Genomic DNA, 18093 nt, shown 5'->3' with positions numbered 1-18093 from the left:
GATTTTGGTGTTGTATTTTCTGTATCTTTGTTGAGTTTCTTTCTAGGTGTTCTGTCCATTACTGAGAGTGGCAGGTTGAAGTCTCCTACTATTATTGTGGAACTGTCTATTTCTCTTTTCAGTGCTGTTATAGTTTGGTTTATATATTTTGGAGGCCTGTCATTGGGTGCATAGATCTTTATTAAGGTTATATTTTCTTGGTGGATTGTCTTTTTAATCATTATATAATGCCCTTCCTTGTCTTATAGTTGATTTTTGCCTTAAAAGACTATTTTATCTGAGATTAATATTGCCACTCCTATCCTTTTTCAGTTACTCTTTGCTTGATGTTATTTTTTCCATCCTTTGATTTTTAATATATTTATTTCTTTGTGTCTAAGGTGTGTCTCTTGTAGACAGCGTATTGATGGGTCCTGTTTTATTATCCGTTCTGCCACTGTCTGTCTCTTTACAGGTGTATTTAAGCTATTTACATTCAATATAATTATGGGAGGTAGGTGTTTATTGCTGTCATATTGTTGTGCTTTTTTTTTTTGTGGTGGTGGCATTTTCTTTGTTCGTCATACTCTCCTATGCTGAGTTCCTTTTGTTTGTGGATTTTCTTTTCTTTTGTTTTTATAGATTGTGTGTTTACTGAGACTATATGATTTCCTTCTTTTTTATGCTGATGAGTAGGTTTTCTAGCTTTCTTTGTGGTTACCTTGAAATTTAACCTTATCTTCCTAAGTTTGAACCAGTCTTTTATTACTTGATATCCCTTTGATTTCCTATGCATTTGAAAGTTCTGTACTTACACTACTTATTCCCTCTTTTATTGTTTTAACATTGTTGTCATTTATAGATTGACATCTTTGTTTCCCTGTTTAAGTCTTTCAGCTTTGCTTTATTACTGAGGGTTCTTTACCTAGGTTGGTATCTGGCTGATGGCTGTCCTGTGTCCTAGACTCTGGTTGTTGGTTTTCTAACTGAAGGGCTCTGTTTAATATTTCTTGTAAGTTTAATTTGGTTTTTACGAATTCCCTTAATTTCTGTTTATCTGGAAATGTCCTAATTTCACCATCGCATTTGAGGGAGACTTGCAGGATATATTATTCTTGGTTGACATTTTTTTTTTCTTTCAAGGTTTCATATATGCTGTTCGATTTCCTTCTTGCCTGCATAGTTTCTGCCAAGTAACCAGAGCTTAGTCTTACTGTGTCCCCATTGTAGGTGAGTTCATTTTTCAGGAGCTGCTTTCAGGATTCGTTCTATGTCTTTGGTTTTGGACAATTGTGTTTATGATTTGTCTTGGTGACTTTCTTTTGGGGTTCTATGGGATTTGTCTATGGGATTCTTCGAGTTTTTAGATGATGAACTTTTCGTCTTTCATGATATTAGGGAAGTTTTCTGTCAGCAAATCTTCAACAGTCTTCTCTGTGTTTTTCCATTCTGTCCCCCTATTCTGGAACTCAAGTCATGTGCAGATATTTGCTCTTGTTTTGTCCCAGACAACTCTTAAGAGTTTTTTCATTCTTTTCTCTACTTTTTACTCAAACAATGTGGCATCCATGGATTTGTCTTCAACTTCATTGATTCTCTTTTCCATTGTCTCAAATTTGCTCTTAAAGCCTTCTATTGAGTTGTCAATTTTTGAAATTTTGTTATCTTTTGAATTTCTAGTTGCAGTTTTTATATGATTTCTAATTGTTTATTTTGACGTTTTGTTCTTGTATTATTTTTTGAATTCTTCTGTTGCCTTGTGTTGTTCTTGATTTTGGCTTTGTTTTTGTTCATTTTGTCTGTGTTTTCCATGATTTTGTCTAATTTTTTCTTGGTTTTGTCTGTGTTTTCCTTGATCTCTTTTCTTATGTCTCGGAGAGCCCTAAATATTAGTCTTTTGAATTCCTTATCAGGTAGTTCCACTGCCTTGACTTCTGCCAGAAGCTCATCTGTTTCTTTATTTTGGACACTTACTGGAGTCATCTTGACCTGCTTTTTTATGTTTGATATTGCCTGCTGTCTCTGAGACATTAAGTGACTCTTTTCTGTATTTATTGATTGTGTGTTCTTTAGTTTTGTCTTCCTCCTTTCTTTTGTATTGATATGTCAGGGTGGGTGAGCCACGTGTGCTTTGCTTCTTGCTCGTCTGTAGTCATGATAGTTCTCTCCACCTTGTCCAGGTGGGCAGGGCAGCAGCAGGCAGGTGAGCCTGCTTTGCTGTACAGTGGTTTGGCGAGGTGGCTGAGGGCAGACTTGGTGGGTGCTTATTGCCTCCTGGTGTTAGTCTAGTGGTGTGGGAGCATTAACAGCCCTTCTCCAGAGAGGCAAGGATGCTGATGAGGAGTGGTACGGGCTCACTTCCCTCCATTCAGCAGCTGTTCGAGTGGTGGGAGGGGAGGGGCAGTGAGAGCCCAGTGTGGCGGCAGGCCTGAGCTGAGGATGGTCTAGCCACAGCAGCACTGTGAGGGCCAGCAGCAAAGGGGGCTGGCTTATGGTACTGTGTAGGGGGAGCAAACAAAAGAGAGATAGAGAAAAAAAATGTAGCTGGCAAGGGGGGCAGGACAGACCTGGGGGCTGGTGGGGGGCGGTGAGGTATATACTGGGCTAGGTGGGAGGGAGAAAGAAAAGAGAAAAAATATGGTACAGTGGGAGCCGGCAGGGGGTGGGGGGGGGGACCTGGGCTGGTGGCAGGTTGGTAGCTCTCTACCTGCGGTGGTGCGGTGTGGCCCAGCAGGAACAGGTATAGGTGGCATATAGAGCTAGGTGGGAGGGAGATAGAAAATGAAGAAAGGAGGGGAAAAAAAGTGGTGCAGTAGAAGCTGGTGGGTGAGGGCGGGGCGGATCTGGGCTGGTGGCAGGCTGGTGGCTGTCTACCTGCGGTGGTGCAGCATGATCCAGTGGGAGGGGGTAGAGGTGGTTTATGCGGCTAGGTGGGAGGGATAACGAAAAGGAAGAAAGGGAAAAAAATGGTATGGTGGGAGCTGGTGGGTGGGTGGTGATGGGCCGGTAGCTTTCTACCCGTTGTGGTATGGCAATGCCTGGCAGGAAGGGGTAGAGGTAGCTTACAGGGCTAGTTGGGAGGGAATAAAAAAGGAAGAATGGGGGAAAAGAGGGAAAAAAAGACATGGTGGGTGGGGGTAGGGCAGATCTGAGGTAATGGCGGGCTGATAGTTCTCTAGCTGAGTGGTGCAGCATGGCCCATCGAGAATGGGTGAGGGTAGCAAATGAGGATAGGTGGGAAGGAGAAAGAGAAAAGGAAGACAGAGGAAAAAAATTTTTTTAATTGCATGGCAGGAGCCCATGGGTGAGGGTAGAGCAGACTTGGGTTGAGGGCAGGGTGGTAGCTCTCTAGCTGAGTGGCACAGCGTGGCCTGTTGGAAGGGGTTGAGGGTGGCTTATGGGGGTAGGTGGGAGGGAGAAAGAAAAGAAAGGAAGGGAAAAAAAAATGACATGATAGTAGCTGGCAGATGGGGGCGGGGTGGACCTGAGGTGGTGGCAGGCTGGTAGCTCTCTAGCCAAGAGGCACAGCATGACCCATCAGGAAGGGCTAGTGTTGGTATACAGGTCAGAAGGGTGAGGGGTGGGAAAATGTGTTTCTCTGGTTACTGGGTCCTCTGTCTCTTGTTGGGAGCTCCATGGACTTGCCTTCCCATACTCCCTATCCAGGGTCATTGCTGACTGTGTTCCAAGATGGTGAAGGTGTGCGGCGTTAGCTAACAGGTGACCTCCACTCTGTATCTCTCTTCGTTCTCTGTTTTCATTCAGTTTCTTCTTTCATTCAGTGTTTGATACTAGTTCTTTATACCTTCATTTGATGCTTAGGATTCCAGGATTGATGTTTGTATCTGTTTTACTTAGTTTTTCAGGTCTTTGCTGCAGAGATGTTGCATGATGCTTCTATCTAGGGCATCCTGTGTACCTAACATTTAAATGGAAGAGTATGTGGTATGACACTCTGAAGGCTATTTTAAAGAGAACTGAGTTTCCTAAAACTAGTGTCTTAACAATGTATTAAAACAAAGTGATCAAATTAGATTATTTCCAATATGTCTCCAGCTCTAAAATTCTGACTTCAAAGCACATGTTCTGGCGGTTTGGTCTTTATGTGAATACCTAGAAGACAAAAGGGAAAGCATATTGTACTGGGGGCATTGCTACCAAAATTAAAGGATTTCTTTTTCACAAAAGGCTTAAGGCCAACTCTGACAGCATTTTCAGATACAGCCTGTAGCCATTTATCAAAACCCATAGTTCATATATGTACAGTTTTGAAAGCATCATGGTTGTTTCTTCATTTGAGTATTCTTAGGAATGCTAATTTAACATGGATTCTGGTAGACCATTAAAATGAAAAAATATTTTTCTTTATTTTATCTCTAGATCGAAAAGTATCCTGTTTACATGCCTCTCAAGTTCAGAGGCAGACCATGGTTTCTGTTCATGATTTACCTGAAAAGACATTCTCAAATCAACTGGACAGAAGATATATCCTCTGTGTCTGGGATATTTGGCAGCCTTCAAGTCCACAGAAGGTTTTGATATGTGAATCAAAGGTATAACTCAGAAGGAGAATCACACATTTAATGGAAGAATGGCAATCTGGTGGATACAGTGTCAGGGGTGTACTGACAAGTGCAAGGAATAAAGAAGAGAGAAGGAGAATAGGCAGATGAAGAAACAATTAGAAAGGACTTAAAAAATAATCCCCCCCCCTTTTTTTTCAACCTACTGTCATCAGCTTATGTTGCACTTGTGACAAGAACACATGGATATATTTCTTTTGTCTCTAGAAATTATTAGTTCAAAAGACCAACTCGGATAAACTTATCTAGTGCCTGACTGAAGAAACCATGATTATCATAGAGCAACCTGTTAGGCCAATTTAGAATTAGTTAACGAATATAGTTAGTAGGCTTAATAAAAACATTTTCCAACCTAAGCATAGCTTGGGGATTCTAGTCATATATTGTTTGTCTTGCCCTGTTTGGGTCTTGGATATTTTAGAGATTTTTAAAATATGCTTTAACTTTCTTAAAATAGTTTAAAATAACCAGAATTCTCTTGTCATTTATTCAGAATCTTAAATCACATGCATTTTCCAGCTCCTTGGCTGACAGTGCCATGGTTTGATAACCACACAGATACAGGGTACAGCTTTCCTTCCCTTGTTGATAGGGAAAATATGTATTTATATTTTCCTATATGTATATGCTCCTTGCTTCTGTCAAAACCATTGATTTCCACCATTGCTGTGGAGAATAAATTTTATAGTTGTCAGTTTTTTGAGACTTGACAAATAATAACTTTTTTGCAATTCAGGATGCCATACTGTAGATGTGCCCTGGTGGTGCAGTGGTTAAGTACTTGGCCACTAACCATAAGATTGGTAGCTTGAAGCTACCAGCTGCTCCACAGGAGAAAATACCTGGTAGTCTGCTGCTGTAAAGATTACAGCCTAGGAAACCCTGTGGACAGTTCTACTCTGTCCTGTAGGGTCACTGTGAGTTGGAACCGACTCAACGGCACCCAACAACAACAGACTTTAAATAAAATGACAAAGGCTAGAATCACCCTTTTTGTAGGCGCAACCAATTCAGATAAATGCCAGGAATTCTTGAGCACATTTTATGTACCAAGCTTTGTACTATGCACCTTATATTTGTGATTTTAACAATCCTACCAAGTAGGTTTATTATCCCTACTTTCCACTTGAGGAAACTGACACTCAGACAGCCACACCTTCCCGCCACCCAAGCATTCCTAGTAGGTGGCAGAGCCAGGATTTGAAGCCAGCCTTTTCTGGTGCAGAAGTCCATGTTCTACTTACTGTATCACACAGCTGTTAACTGAAAGGTAGTCTGTTTCTGTAAAGATTTACAGCCTTAGAACCCCTATCGGGCAGGTCTACTCTGTCCTATAGGATTGCTGTGAGTTGGAATTCAGCTGGACGGCATGGGTTTGTTTGTTTTAATCTTTATGACAGCAGATTGTCAGGTCTTTCTTCTGCGGAGCTGCTGGGTGGGTTTGAACTGCCGCCCTTTCGGTTAGCAGTCAAGGGCTTAACCATTGCACTACCAGGGTTTCTTTTTTTCATAGGACTACAAGTGCAAAGTGAAAAGGGATCAAATACCAAACTCAGTAAACTTAACTTCTGTGAACATAGTTCTCATATTTTTTAGTTATCAGCTTTCTGTGTATTGTGTATGTGTGTTTTTTTTAGGTCACATGTTGCTGCTTTAGCCCTTTTAAAGAATTTTTACTGTTTGCTGGAACAGTACATGGCTCTGTAGTTGTGTGGGATTTAAGAGAAGACTCTAGGATACATCATTATGTGAAGCTGAACGATTGTTTTTGGACATTCAGGACATCAACATTTTCTACTGGTCAGTGCCATCTGTCTGCCAGTTTTATCTTCTAGAAAAGCCATGACAGATTTTAGGAATGTTTTACATTTACTAGCATTTATTCAGTCAGATTATCCCAGTGAATAGAAATGTGACCTATGTCTAGTGCCAAAAAGTAATTTTTTAATCAAACAAAAATTCATCCATCAGATTAACACTTATCCAGTGACAAACAGTGATGTAAATTTTCTTTCTTGCTAAATTTATGGATCCCAAAAAACCCTTTATGAGATAATTCTTAGTTTTAAGTTGGATAGTAATAGTTAGCTCAACTAATACCTGAAGTAGTAAGTAAATTAGTTACCTCTTAGGGATGTGAAAGGAACCAGAACAACTTGACCTTTCAGGATCCTTAATTTGTTTCCAGTGAATAGTTTATGTCATACCTTATTTGACATAGCAACAACAACAACTATTTACTAAGCATTTCCTATGTTTTAGGGCCTTTTGTAAGTGCTTTGTATGCATTATCTCATTTAATTCTCATAATAACCCTATACCAGCACTACTATTAATATTTCTCTCATATGAGGCTCAGAAAGAATAAATTTGTTCAAGGTCACATCAATTACTTACAGGCAGAGCCTGCACTCATATTGGGTCTGTGAGTCCAAAGCCACACTCAACCTTTTGCAATTCTGTTGGCCCATGTTAACTGTGCCTTTCTGTAGTGGTGGCTGTAGTCATGCTGACCAGAGTGGTCACAGGCTAGGGGTTTTACTCAGGCAAACCTTTTCCCCTAATCTGTATTTTTCTCTCACACCGTTCTTTATCCCCCTCAGTAGCCCTGCCCTTCCCCACTAGACACTTGTTCCCCTTCCCCGTATATCATGATGCCAGTCCTCTGCCAGGCTTTCTTCACATTTCTTTCAGATTTTTATGTAAAGAGGCGGGGGTGGGGCAGAGAGGGTATAATGATGCAAAGAAGTGTATACTTTTTACTCTAAAGACATTTCTGTAAAGCAGGGCTTTTCAACAGTGGTACTATTGACACTTTGGTCCGGATAATTCTTTGTTGTGGAGGCCGTCCTTTGCGTTGTGAGATGTTCAGCAAAATATCTGGCCTTTACCCAGTAGCACCCCTCACTGAATTGTGGATGCCAGTAGCACCCTCCACTGAATTGTGACTACCAAAAATGTTCCCAGACATTGCCAAGTGTCACCCCTGTTGTGGGGAGGGCAAACTTATTCCCACTACTGTAAAGTGAAAGCTTCTTCCCCCACATTAGACTTATCGATAGTCACAACCAGTAATGCCTTGTATCCATTTGCAGTAACTGCCTTTAGTTGTTATGCTTCCCAACAGCTATTAAAAATATTTATTTGTAATTTTTGCCCCTTCTTTCCTAATCTGATTAAGATCACAGCTAAAATGTACCTTTTCTGTTTAATCTTTGATTATGTTTATATCTTTGTACTTCATAATGTGTGACAATTAGTAGCTTTCAAAGCACAGTTGCACCTCAGTACATCTTCCCCCTAAGCCATGATTCTCTAATGTTGCCACTTCTGGTTCCGCTTCATTTTCCGGTCCCTTCTGTATAGGTGGTGAGTGATCTACCAATTTCAGACCTATGTTTAGTGGTCTTTCCCTGGGAGTTGAACTTCTCTTTCTGTGGGTGGTTTGGTCTGAGTTTCCTTTAATGTTTGCTACACCCTCCTCTTTTTCATGGAGTGTCTTAGCTGTCCCTTCCCTGCCCTCCATACTACAGACTTGAAGTGATGTTGGCAGTGTTGTTGGAAGTTGGTGTTTATTTCTCTTTTTACAGGCATTTTGAAGTTTGTGGTCTTCTCTGTTTCCTAGTAATGCTGAAAGTGGTGGTCATATACCATTTATTTGTGTTCCATATTGGTCTTGTGGTTTTTTTGGAGGTTACGTGGAGAGATTTGGATTCAAGTGGCTGCTATTATCCTTCAGACCCAGAAACACCTTTACAATTGCCCATTCGTGCAAGCAATTTTATTTCTATGACTTATTTCTTACCTGTGGGGCACAGTTGTGTTTTTATGTTATAGATGGTATCCTTACATCAGTAAACCACCGAAGTCCTCTTCAAGCAATAGAACCTGTCTCAACATCTGTCTACAAAAAACAGAACTTTGTGCTTTCACCTTTTTCTGCTCAAGAAGGTATACAGATACTTCACAATTTACAAAAGTCCTTAAATCAATAATTACAAAATGTGATTTCCTTATTTATAAAATATTTATTTCTAATTTTTTTTTGTTTTCATTAGAAATATCAGGTTTGTCATTCCACATTGCTTCTTTGGATGAAAGTGGAGTTCTTAATGTGTGGGTAAGTAAAGATGTGATTCAGAGTATTTATAGATGACCGGAAGAACATTGAATAAAAGACATGAATTATTTTGATCAGTTAGCTTTTGCACTAACCTAGATGGGAGATAAGTGCCTGAATGCGAAGGAGAGGGATGAAAGAGGAAAAGGATAGGACAGTGATACAGTTAACTAAAATGGGAAAATCAAGAGCAGAGGCTGGATTTACTCGTTTGTTTGTTGGGGTGGATACAACATTTTATACATCATGAATTTGAGGTACATGATTAAAATTTGAATGCAATGTCAAGGCTAGAGAATAATGTTAGAAGGAATCATCATAGATGATTAATAGAAACCCTGACTCTTGATGAAATCACTGAGTGAAGAAACTATAAAAAGAGATCAAAAGAATGGAATTAATAACATTTAAAATGTTAGTTTTAAAGATCAGTTTTTTTCTAAAGCAGTTCTGTTTTTAAAACTAAATAATAGCAATATAGCCCACTGTCTTAATTAGATCTATGCTTTACTTAGATTGTTTCATAATTATAAAATGTACTGATATGTATTATCAATATTCTGTTTTTAGGTGGTTGTTGAATTACCAAAGGCAGACATTGCAGGTTCAATAAGTGATTTAGGTAACTATTAAATTAAAAAATTTAATTTTGGTTAACGTTTTCTAAAATGAATAGAGATTAAAGATACCAATAACTGCTTTGGAAAATATTTAAGTTAGCTACATTAAAGTTGTGTATTATATAGCATTAACTATTGAACAGGCATCTCAGAATGATCAAGTGATATTCTAATAAACGGAATGTTTTCATTAATAAGGGTTACAAGTTCTGTTTATGTCTGTATGTCATTCTATTCTATTAAGTTATACATTAAGGAAGTTTGTAGCTTCCATGCATTTCCCAATATGCATAAGATGTCCAAGTTCTTGAGTACTCATTAATTTAGGTTTTGGTGGTTGTTGGTTTTGGATTTACCCCAGGACGTATCAGTAAAACTAAATACAAGTCTTTTAAGATCACTTAGTTTGGATGATAAAAATCCAAAAACCCTTTGCCATCAAGTCCATTCTGAAGATGGATGGTAATGAAGTGTGATAAAGCCCTCAAATGTTATATAGGAGCAGAAGTAACTTTGAGCAAAAATATCTAAATCTCTCACAGTTTGCTGTTTTTGATCCCATATAGTATGGTTTTCAGTTCCAAAAAGGGCTTGGAAATCATGGAATAATTAGGTTCCATTACATTCTATAGTCTAGGTTAGTCCATGTTTTAAACTAGACTTTTTAATCAAGTCTCCAACCACTTATTTTCTAATCAGAAGCCCCCCTATCAACTTGTTTGTGTCAGGGATGTTCCACTTAGATCAGGCCAAAATGATGACAAAAATGATACTGACTTTTTTTAAAAAAATAATTTATTTTTTGTTGTTGAGAATGTATACAGCAAAAACATACACTAATTCAAGTTTCTACATGTACAGTACCATGACATTGTTTGTATTCTTCAAGTTGTGTAATCATTCTCACCCTCCTTTTCTGAGTTGTTCCTCCCCCATTAACATAAACTCACTGCCCCGAGTTTCCTATCTATTCTTTTGAGTTGCTCTCGTATAGATAGATCTTAAAAGAGCACAATGCTCAAGGCAGACACTCTTCACTAGTTAAACTGAACTATTGATTGGTTTTAAGAAGACTTCAGGGGATATTTTTGGCCTAAGATTTAAAGATTATCTTAGGGCAATAGTTTTGGGGACTCATCCAGCCTCCATGGCTCCAGAAAGTCTGGATTCCATCAGAATTTAAAATTCTGTTCTGCATTTTCTCCCTTTTTATCAGAATTGTTCTATAGAATCTTTGATCAAAATGTTCAGTAATGGTAGCTGGGCACCATCCAGTTCTTCTGCTCTCATGGCAAAGGAGGCAAGTGTTCATGGAGATACTGACGTTTTGAAATAAGAGAAGAGGAGGGATATTTTGATATCTGTGGAGCAAATGCCACTTATTTTATCTTGAACTGTCAATGATATACCTTAAAAGTTTACTGTAAACTCTTATAAAAACAGGACTGAATTATTTCATTGATTTTACTGGTAAATATTTTTGAGGCAGAGTATTCTTTTTATCAATATTTTCTTTATATAGCAACCATTTTGCTTATTATAAGGTCCTTGGTGGTGCAAATAGTTTGCGCTCAACTAGTAACCTAGAGGTTAGTGATTTGAACCCAGTCAGCAGCACCACAGAAGAAAGGCCTGGTGATAAAAACCCTATGGAGCAGTTCTACTCTGTAATACATGGAGTTGCCCTGAGTTGGTATCAACTCAACAGCAACAGATTTGGTTTTTGGTTGCTTACTATAAAACCAGTATACTTTGTGTTGATCCATCTGTATTTTTTCTGGTGGCTCATAGAATCAGAATGTTAGAGCTGGAGGGAGCCTTTGAGATTACCTAGTCTCTTCTTCTCAGTGTACACACGGCACTCATCAAGGGTAAATGACTCAGCCAAGTTCACACAGTATTAGAATTGAAACCAGAGCCTAAGGGCTTGCCTTCTCATCCAGTGGTATTCTCTGAAAGCCAAGAACTCTTACAACCTTGAGAGTTCATCTTGAGGCTGGTTATGCTTTTCACTAGTGACATGACTGTCTTGGTTATCTAGTGCTGCTATACCAGAAATACCACAAGTGGATGGCTTTAACAAACAGAAGTTTATTCTCTCACAGTCTAGTAGGCTAGAAGTTTGAATTCAGGATGTCAGCTCCAGGAGATACTTTTTCTCTCTGTTGGCTCTGGAGGAAGGTCCTTGTCATCAATCTTCCCCTGGTCTAGGAGCTTCTTGGCACAGGGACCCCGGGTCCAAAGGACACACTGTGTTCCTGGCACTACTTTCTTGGTAGTAGGAGGTCCCGCCATCTCTCTGCTTGCTTTTCTTTCTTGTATCTCAAAAGAGATTGACTTAATACACAACCTAATCTTGTAGATGGAGTCCTGCCTCATTAACATAACTGCCTCTAATCCTGCCTCATTAACATTGTAGAAGTAGAATTTACAACACATAGGAAAATCACATCAGATGACAAAATGGTGGACACTCATACAATACTGGGAATCATGGCCTAGCCAAGTAGACACACATTTGGGGGGGGACACAATTCAATCCATAACAATGACCAAGAAAACTCTTATGTTTATATAAGTCATTAATACACTAAGCATCTATTTCCAAACAATTATGAATGATACTAAGGCATTAAAGAGTCTTTTCCTACAGTTAGTCCATAATCTGGCCCTGGAAATAAAATTATTTTGCATGAAAAGTAGGTTGCATAAAAATATTTTGTAGTATCTATGCAATAGTTATAAAAAGAGATTATAGGGCAGTATGTATTTCATTGTTAAATGTTCCTATGTAAAAACATTCTTTATCCATAGAGCCACTTACTGAAATCTGAGCATATTCTAACTTTGCATTTAGGAAAAGAGAGGAAGACATTAATACTTGCAAGTTGTGCTAGAAAAACTTTGGACATTAAATGCCTACAGGAAAGTTTAAGGCGTTTCCAAATTCTGGCATGCGTGAATTAGGTTAGTGGCGCATTTGAGAATCACTAATAAGGACTAATAAGCCACCATTTTTCTTTCATTCATTTATCAAATGTTCTTTGAATGATCTAGGTATGGCCCTGGATGCTAGGAAAACAAAGATGAAAAGATGCAGACCCTGCCTCGGGGAGTTTCATCCTCTATGGGGAGACTGACATGCAAACAATGACAATATAGTGTTATAATTGCTAAAACAGAAGTGTAAATCAAGTGTATATACGGGGGCCCCTGGGAGAGGGTATGCCTAATTTGGGGAAACTTCAAATAGGAGGTAACATTTGAGCCAAGACTTCCAGGACTAATACTGTAGTTATTTCCTCGGTGACCAAGCATGCTAGGAAAAATGAAGAATGCAGTTTCAAATTTGTAAATAGCAACATTAAATATTCTTGCATTGTTGTTATAATTGTGACAGTTAATAAGACTTTACATAGTCCCATGCTGTGTAATTACAATAACACTTTCCAGCTACAAGTTGGATTTATTTCTGTATGCTTTTAATGCAACTGTTGCAAAGTTAAAGGCAGTCCCTTGCCCAGACTTTGGGTTTTCTATATACGTACATTTCTAGTTCCCCATTTGCAGTAATTAGAAAAGAGGAACAAAAGTATTGGGAATAGAAAAAGGAGGCAAGGCCAGTAGATTGCTGAGGGGTTAGAGCTGTGGCCATAAGGGCTTTGGGAAAATAGAAGAAGGGAAAAACAAAATCAGATCTTAAGATTGTACCTCTGTTAGGTTTGAGAGAATGAAGTTAGAGATGCTTGTGTTCAGGAGGCAGATGGAGCAGTAAGTGAGTACTGCGGATGGAGGAGCTAGTGTACATCAATATGCATTCTGTAGCACAGCCAAAAAAATTTCTAAGTGTGTCTTTGAAATTGTGGGAGAGAAATTCTGAAATGTGTCTGATTAGCATAAGAACATAATGGACATTTACAGTAAAGTATTTGCTGTTGTAAGTTTAAGATGTGTTAAATATTGATTTTGCCCCCTCAGTGTACTGCTCTTATTTATTTTATCAAATCTAAAAATGTAAAGGGTTTTTGATTTTTTTTTTGTACATTAGGTGAAAGTTTACACAGCAAATTAGTTTTCCATTCGATAGTTTGTACATAAAGTGTTCCATGACATTGGTTTCATTCCCCACAATGTGTCAGCACTCTCCCCATTTCTGCCCTGGGTTCCCCATTTGCTTTCATTCAGATTTTCTACCCCTTTCTGACTTCTCATCTTTGCTTTTGGGCAAATGTTGTCCTTTTGATCTAATATAATTGATTGGTCTAAGGAATACGTTCCTCTCGGGTGTTATTGTTTATTTTATGGGCCTGAGTATTGTTTGACTGGTGGTTCCCAGGAGTGGCTTCAGTTTCAGGTCAGAAGGGTGTCTTAGGGCCATAGTCTCAGGGGTTCCTCCAGTCTCTGTCAGACTTGTAGGTCTGTTCTTTTTTGTGAATTTGATTTTTTTCTCCTGCTCTGTCCAGGACCCACTAGCCAGGCACCATCTAGTTCTTCTGGTCTCAGGGTCATGTTGGCTGTGGTTCATGTGGTCCATTAGTCCTTTGGACTAATTGCTCCTTTGAGTCTTTGGCTTTCTTCATTCTCCTTTGCTCCAGATGGGAAGAGACCAATAGTTGTATCTTAGATGGCCGCTTGCAAGCTTTTAAGACCCCAGAGGTTACTCACCAAAATAGGATGAAGAACACTGTCTTTATAAACTATGCTGTGCCAATTGACATAGATGTCCCCTGAGTCTATGGTCCTTTGCCTTCAAGCCTAGGAACTTTGTCCAGTGAGGTGTTTGTTTATGTCTAAGAAGTTTCTATGACTGTGCCCCTTGTGTGCTGTATTGTCTATATTAATATACATGCAGCACCTACAATTATGTATGTAGAAATATCCACCACCAAATCTATATCTGCAGGTGAGTTTACACATCCTCTTCCTTTGTTATGGGTCTTCAGTTTTTCCACCTCAGTTTGTTAGTTTAGGTAGGTAATATGTTTCTAGAATTTTGTCTGTTTCCTATAGGTTTTCATATTTGTTGCAGTACAATTTTTCTTAGTATTCTGGTATGATCCTTTTTATTTCAGTTGATTCTGTTGTAATGTCAGCCCTCTGATTTCTTATTTGGGTTATTTGCTTTTTCTTTTGCTTTTCTTTTGTCAATTTGGCGAGTGGTTTGTCGATTTTATCGATCCTTTCAAAGAACCAACTTCTGGTCTTGTTTATTCTTTTTTTTTTTTTTGTTCTCTGTTTCATTTATTTCTGCTCTAATCTTTATTATTTCCTTTCTTCTGGTGACTGTGTGCGTCTTTTGCTGCTCTCCTTCTGTTTGTTCAAGTAGTAGGGTTAATGTTTTGATTTTGGCGCTTTCTTTTTTGATGCGTGCATTTATTTCTATAAATTGACCCCTGAGCATGACTTTTGCTGTGTCCCAAAGGTTTGGTGTGTTGTGTTTTCATTCTGATTCTAGGTTTTTGTTTTGTTTTTTTTTAATTGTGCTTTAGATGAAAGTTTACAGAGCAGATTAGTTTCTCATTAAACAATATACGTATTATTTTATGACATTGGTTGCCAACCCCTTGACATGTCAACACTCTCCCCTTCTCAATCTTGGGTTCCCCATTTCCACTTATCCAGCCTTCCTGTCCTATCCTGCCTTCTTGTTCTTGCCCCTGTGCTGGTATTTCCATTTAGTCTCATATACGTGGTTGAGCTTACGTGTATTATTGTTTGTTTTATGGGCCTGTCTAATCTTTGGCTGAAGGGTGAACCTCAGGAGTGACTTCAGTACTGAGTTAAAAGGGTGTCCAGGGCCATACTCTCAAGGGTTTCTATAGTCTCTGTCAGACCTGTAAGTCTGGTCTTTTTTTTGTGAGTTTGAATTTTGTTCTACGTTTTTCTCCAGCTCTGTCCGGGACCATCTATTGTGATCCCTGTCAGGGTTAGCTAGGTACCATCTAGTTGTGCTGATTCAGTCTGGTGGACGCTGTGGTAGTTGTGGTCTATTAGTCCTTTGGGCTGATCTTTATCTTGTGTGTTTGAGTTTTTTCTTTCTCCCTTGCTCCATATGGGGTGGGACCAGTGGAATTCTAAGAATTTTTTTTAATTTCATATTTGTTTGCTTCTATTACTCAGTGGTTTGTAAGCAAGGTGTTATTCAGTTTCCATGTATTTAATTTTTTTCCCCTTGCTCTTTTATTATTCACTTCTATTTTATAGGATTGTGATCAGAGAAAATGTTTGTACTATTTTGATGTTTTGGATTTATTGAGGCTTGTTCTGTGGTCTAAAATGTGGTTTATTCTGGAAAATCATCCAAGTGCATTGGAAAAAATATATGCTTTGATGCTGTTGGGTGGAGTGTTCTCTGTATGTCTATGAGGTGGAGTTGGTTGATTGTGACATTTAGATTTTCTATATCTTTGTTGAGTTTCTTTCTAGTTCTATCTTTCACCTAAAGTGGTGTGTTGAAGTCTCCTACTATTATTGTGGAACTGTTTCAATTTTTCTTCTCAATACTGTTGTAGTTTGTTTTATGTACAGTACTCACCCCTTATCCATGGGGGATATGTTTCAAGACCCCCCAGGGATGCCTGACACATCGGATAGTACTGAACCCTAAACAATCTGTTTTGTCCTCAACATACATACCTATGATAAAGTCTAATTTATAAATTAGGTATAATAAGAGATTAACAAACGTAGCAATAATAAAATAGAACAATTATAATATACTGTGATAAAAGTTATGTAAATGATGGAGCAGGATGGCACAAGATTTCATCACTCTATGTACTACTTTAATATTTTCAGACTGCAGTTGACCATGCGTAAATGAAACTGCGGAAAGCAAAACCACAGATAAGGAGCGATTACTGTATTTTGGAGCCCTATTATTGGTGCATATATATTATGATATGTCGTCTTGGTGAATTGACCCTTTAATCATTATGTATTGTCCTTTATCTTTTATGGTGGATTTTACCTTAAAGTCTATTTAGCTGGAAATTAATATTGCCACTCCTGTTCTTTTTTGATTACTGTTTGATGTATTTTTTTCCATCCTTTAAGTTTTAGTTTATTTATGTCTTTGTGTCTAAGGTGAGCCTCTTGTAGACAGCATATTGATGGCTTTTTTTTTTAAAATCCATTCTTCCATTCTCTGTCTCTTTACTAGTGTGTTTAAGCCATTTACATTCAGCGTGGTTATTGATAGGTCCGAGTTTACAGCTGTCATTTTGTTGAGCTTTTTTTTTTTTTGTGGTGTCGATGGTTTCTTGGTTCTGCTTAATTTTCTGTGCTGAGTGCTTTTTGTTTGTGAATTTTCTTTTCATTCCATTCATTGCTGATTTTCTATTTACTGAGTGTTTTTTTTTTTTATTTTGATGAGTAGGTGTGTTAACTTTCTTTGTGGTTACATTGAAATTTATCTTTATCTTCCTAAGCTTAAAACAGTCTTTTATTTCTTGATATCATCTTGACTTCCTTTCCATATGAAAGTTATATAACTACACCATTTTATTCCCCCTTTTTGTTTTGACATTGTTGTCATTTACAGATTGATGTCTCTGGTTCCCTGTTTTCAGTCTTTTAGCTTTGTTTTCTTTTTGAGAATTCTTTCACTGGGTTGGTCTCTGGCTGCTGCTGTCCTGTGTCCTAATCTTAGGTTGTTTTTTGATGTTGTTGGTTATTTGTCAAAAGGACTCCCTTGAATAATTTTTGTAAATTTGGTCTTGTTTTTACAAATTACCTTAATTTCTGTTTGTCTGGGAATGTCCTAATTTCACGATTGTATTTAAGAGACAATTTTACTGGATGTACAATTCTTGGTTGGCAATTTTTTTCTTTCAAGCTTTCATATATGTCATCACGTAGCCTTCTTGCCTGCATGGTTTGTGCTAAGTAATCAGAACTTAGTCTTATTAGTTCCCCTTTGTAGGTGACTTCTTGTTTTTCCAAAGCTGTTCTCATGATTCTTTCTTTATTTTTGATTTTGACAAGTTTGATTATGATATGTCTTGGTGACATTCTTTTGGGGGTCTTTCCTGTATAGGGTTCATTGAGCTTCTTGGATGGATATCTTCTCATCTTCCATGGTATTAGGGAAGTTTTCTGCCTACAAATCTTCGACAGTTCTCTCTGGGTTTTTTGTTTTTTGCCTCTTCCTGTTCTGGAATTCCAATAACATGTAAATTTTACCTGTTGGTAGGGTTCCACATAATTTTTAGGATTTCTTCATTTTTTTTCCCTAAATTGATGTTAAATGATTTTCCTGTGTTTCACTGATTTGGTCTTCGATTTATTGAATTCTCCTATTTCCTATTGAGTTGTCTGTTTCTGAAATTTCATTGTTAATCTTTTGGATTTCTAGTCACTATTTATGTATGATGGAAACCCTGGTGGCATAGTGGTTAAAAGCTATGGCTGCTAACCAAAAGACTGACAGTTTGAATCCAGGAAGTGCTACTTGGAAACCCTGTGGGGTAGTTCTACTCTGTCCTATAGTGTCGCTATGAGTTGGAATCAACTTGATGGCAACGGGTTTGGGTTTTTGTTTTTTTGGGGGGTGTCTTAGTCATCTAGTGCTGCTATAACAGAAGTACCACAAGTGGATGGTTTTAACGAAGAGAGGTTTATTTCCTTACAGTCAAAGTAGGCTAAAAGTCCAAATTCAGGGTGTCAGCTCCCGGGGAAGTCTTTCTCTCTCTGTCAGCCTTCTCATCAGTGTTCCCCTGGGCTAGGAGCTTCTCAGCACAGGGACCCCTGTCCAAAGGATGCGCTCTGCTCCTGGCATTGCTTTCTTGGT

The 18093-nt window shown here is 38.4% G+C and overlaps 1 protein-coding gene across 1 annotated transcript in view; it reads left to right on the top strand.

Annotated features, from left to right (window-relative positions):
* Positions 1–18093, top strand: part of DYNC2I1 (dynein 2 intermediate chain 1) — a 184579-nt gene that overhangs the window by 128125 nt on the left and 38361 nt on the right. Inside the window, exons 16-20 of the mRNA XM_004385889.2 lie at positions 4360–4532; positions 6200–6362; positions 8400–8513; positions 8621–8682; positions 9253–9304. Of these exons, the coding sequence (XP_004385946.1) occupies positions 4360–4532; positions 6200–6362; positions 8400–8513; positions 8621–8682; positions 9253–9304 (564 nt within the window). The remainder of the gene's footprint in view (positions 1–4359; positions 4533–6199; positions 6363–8399; positions 8514–8620; positions 8683–9252; positions 9305–18093) is intronic.

Source organism: Trichechus manatus, unplaced genomic scaffold (genome assembly GCF_000243295.1).
Source record: "Trichechus manatus latirostris isolate Lorelei unplaced genomic scaffold, TriManLat1.0 scaffold00149, whole genome shotgun sequence".
Taxonomy (NCBI): domain Eukaryota; kingdom Metazoa; phylum Chordata; class Mammalia; order Sirenia; family Trichechidae; genus Trichechus; species Trichechus manatus.
The sequence above is the reverse complement of the archived record's forward strand: the minus strand, read 5'-3'. Positions and strand labels throughout refer to the sequence as shown.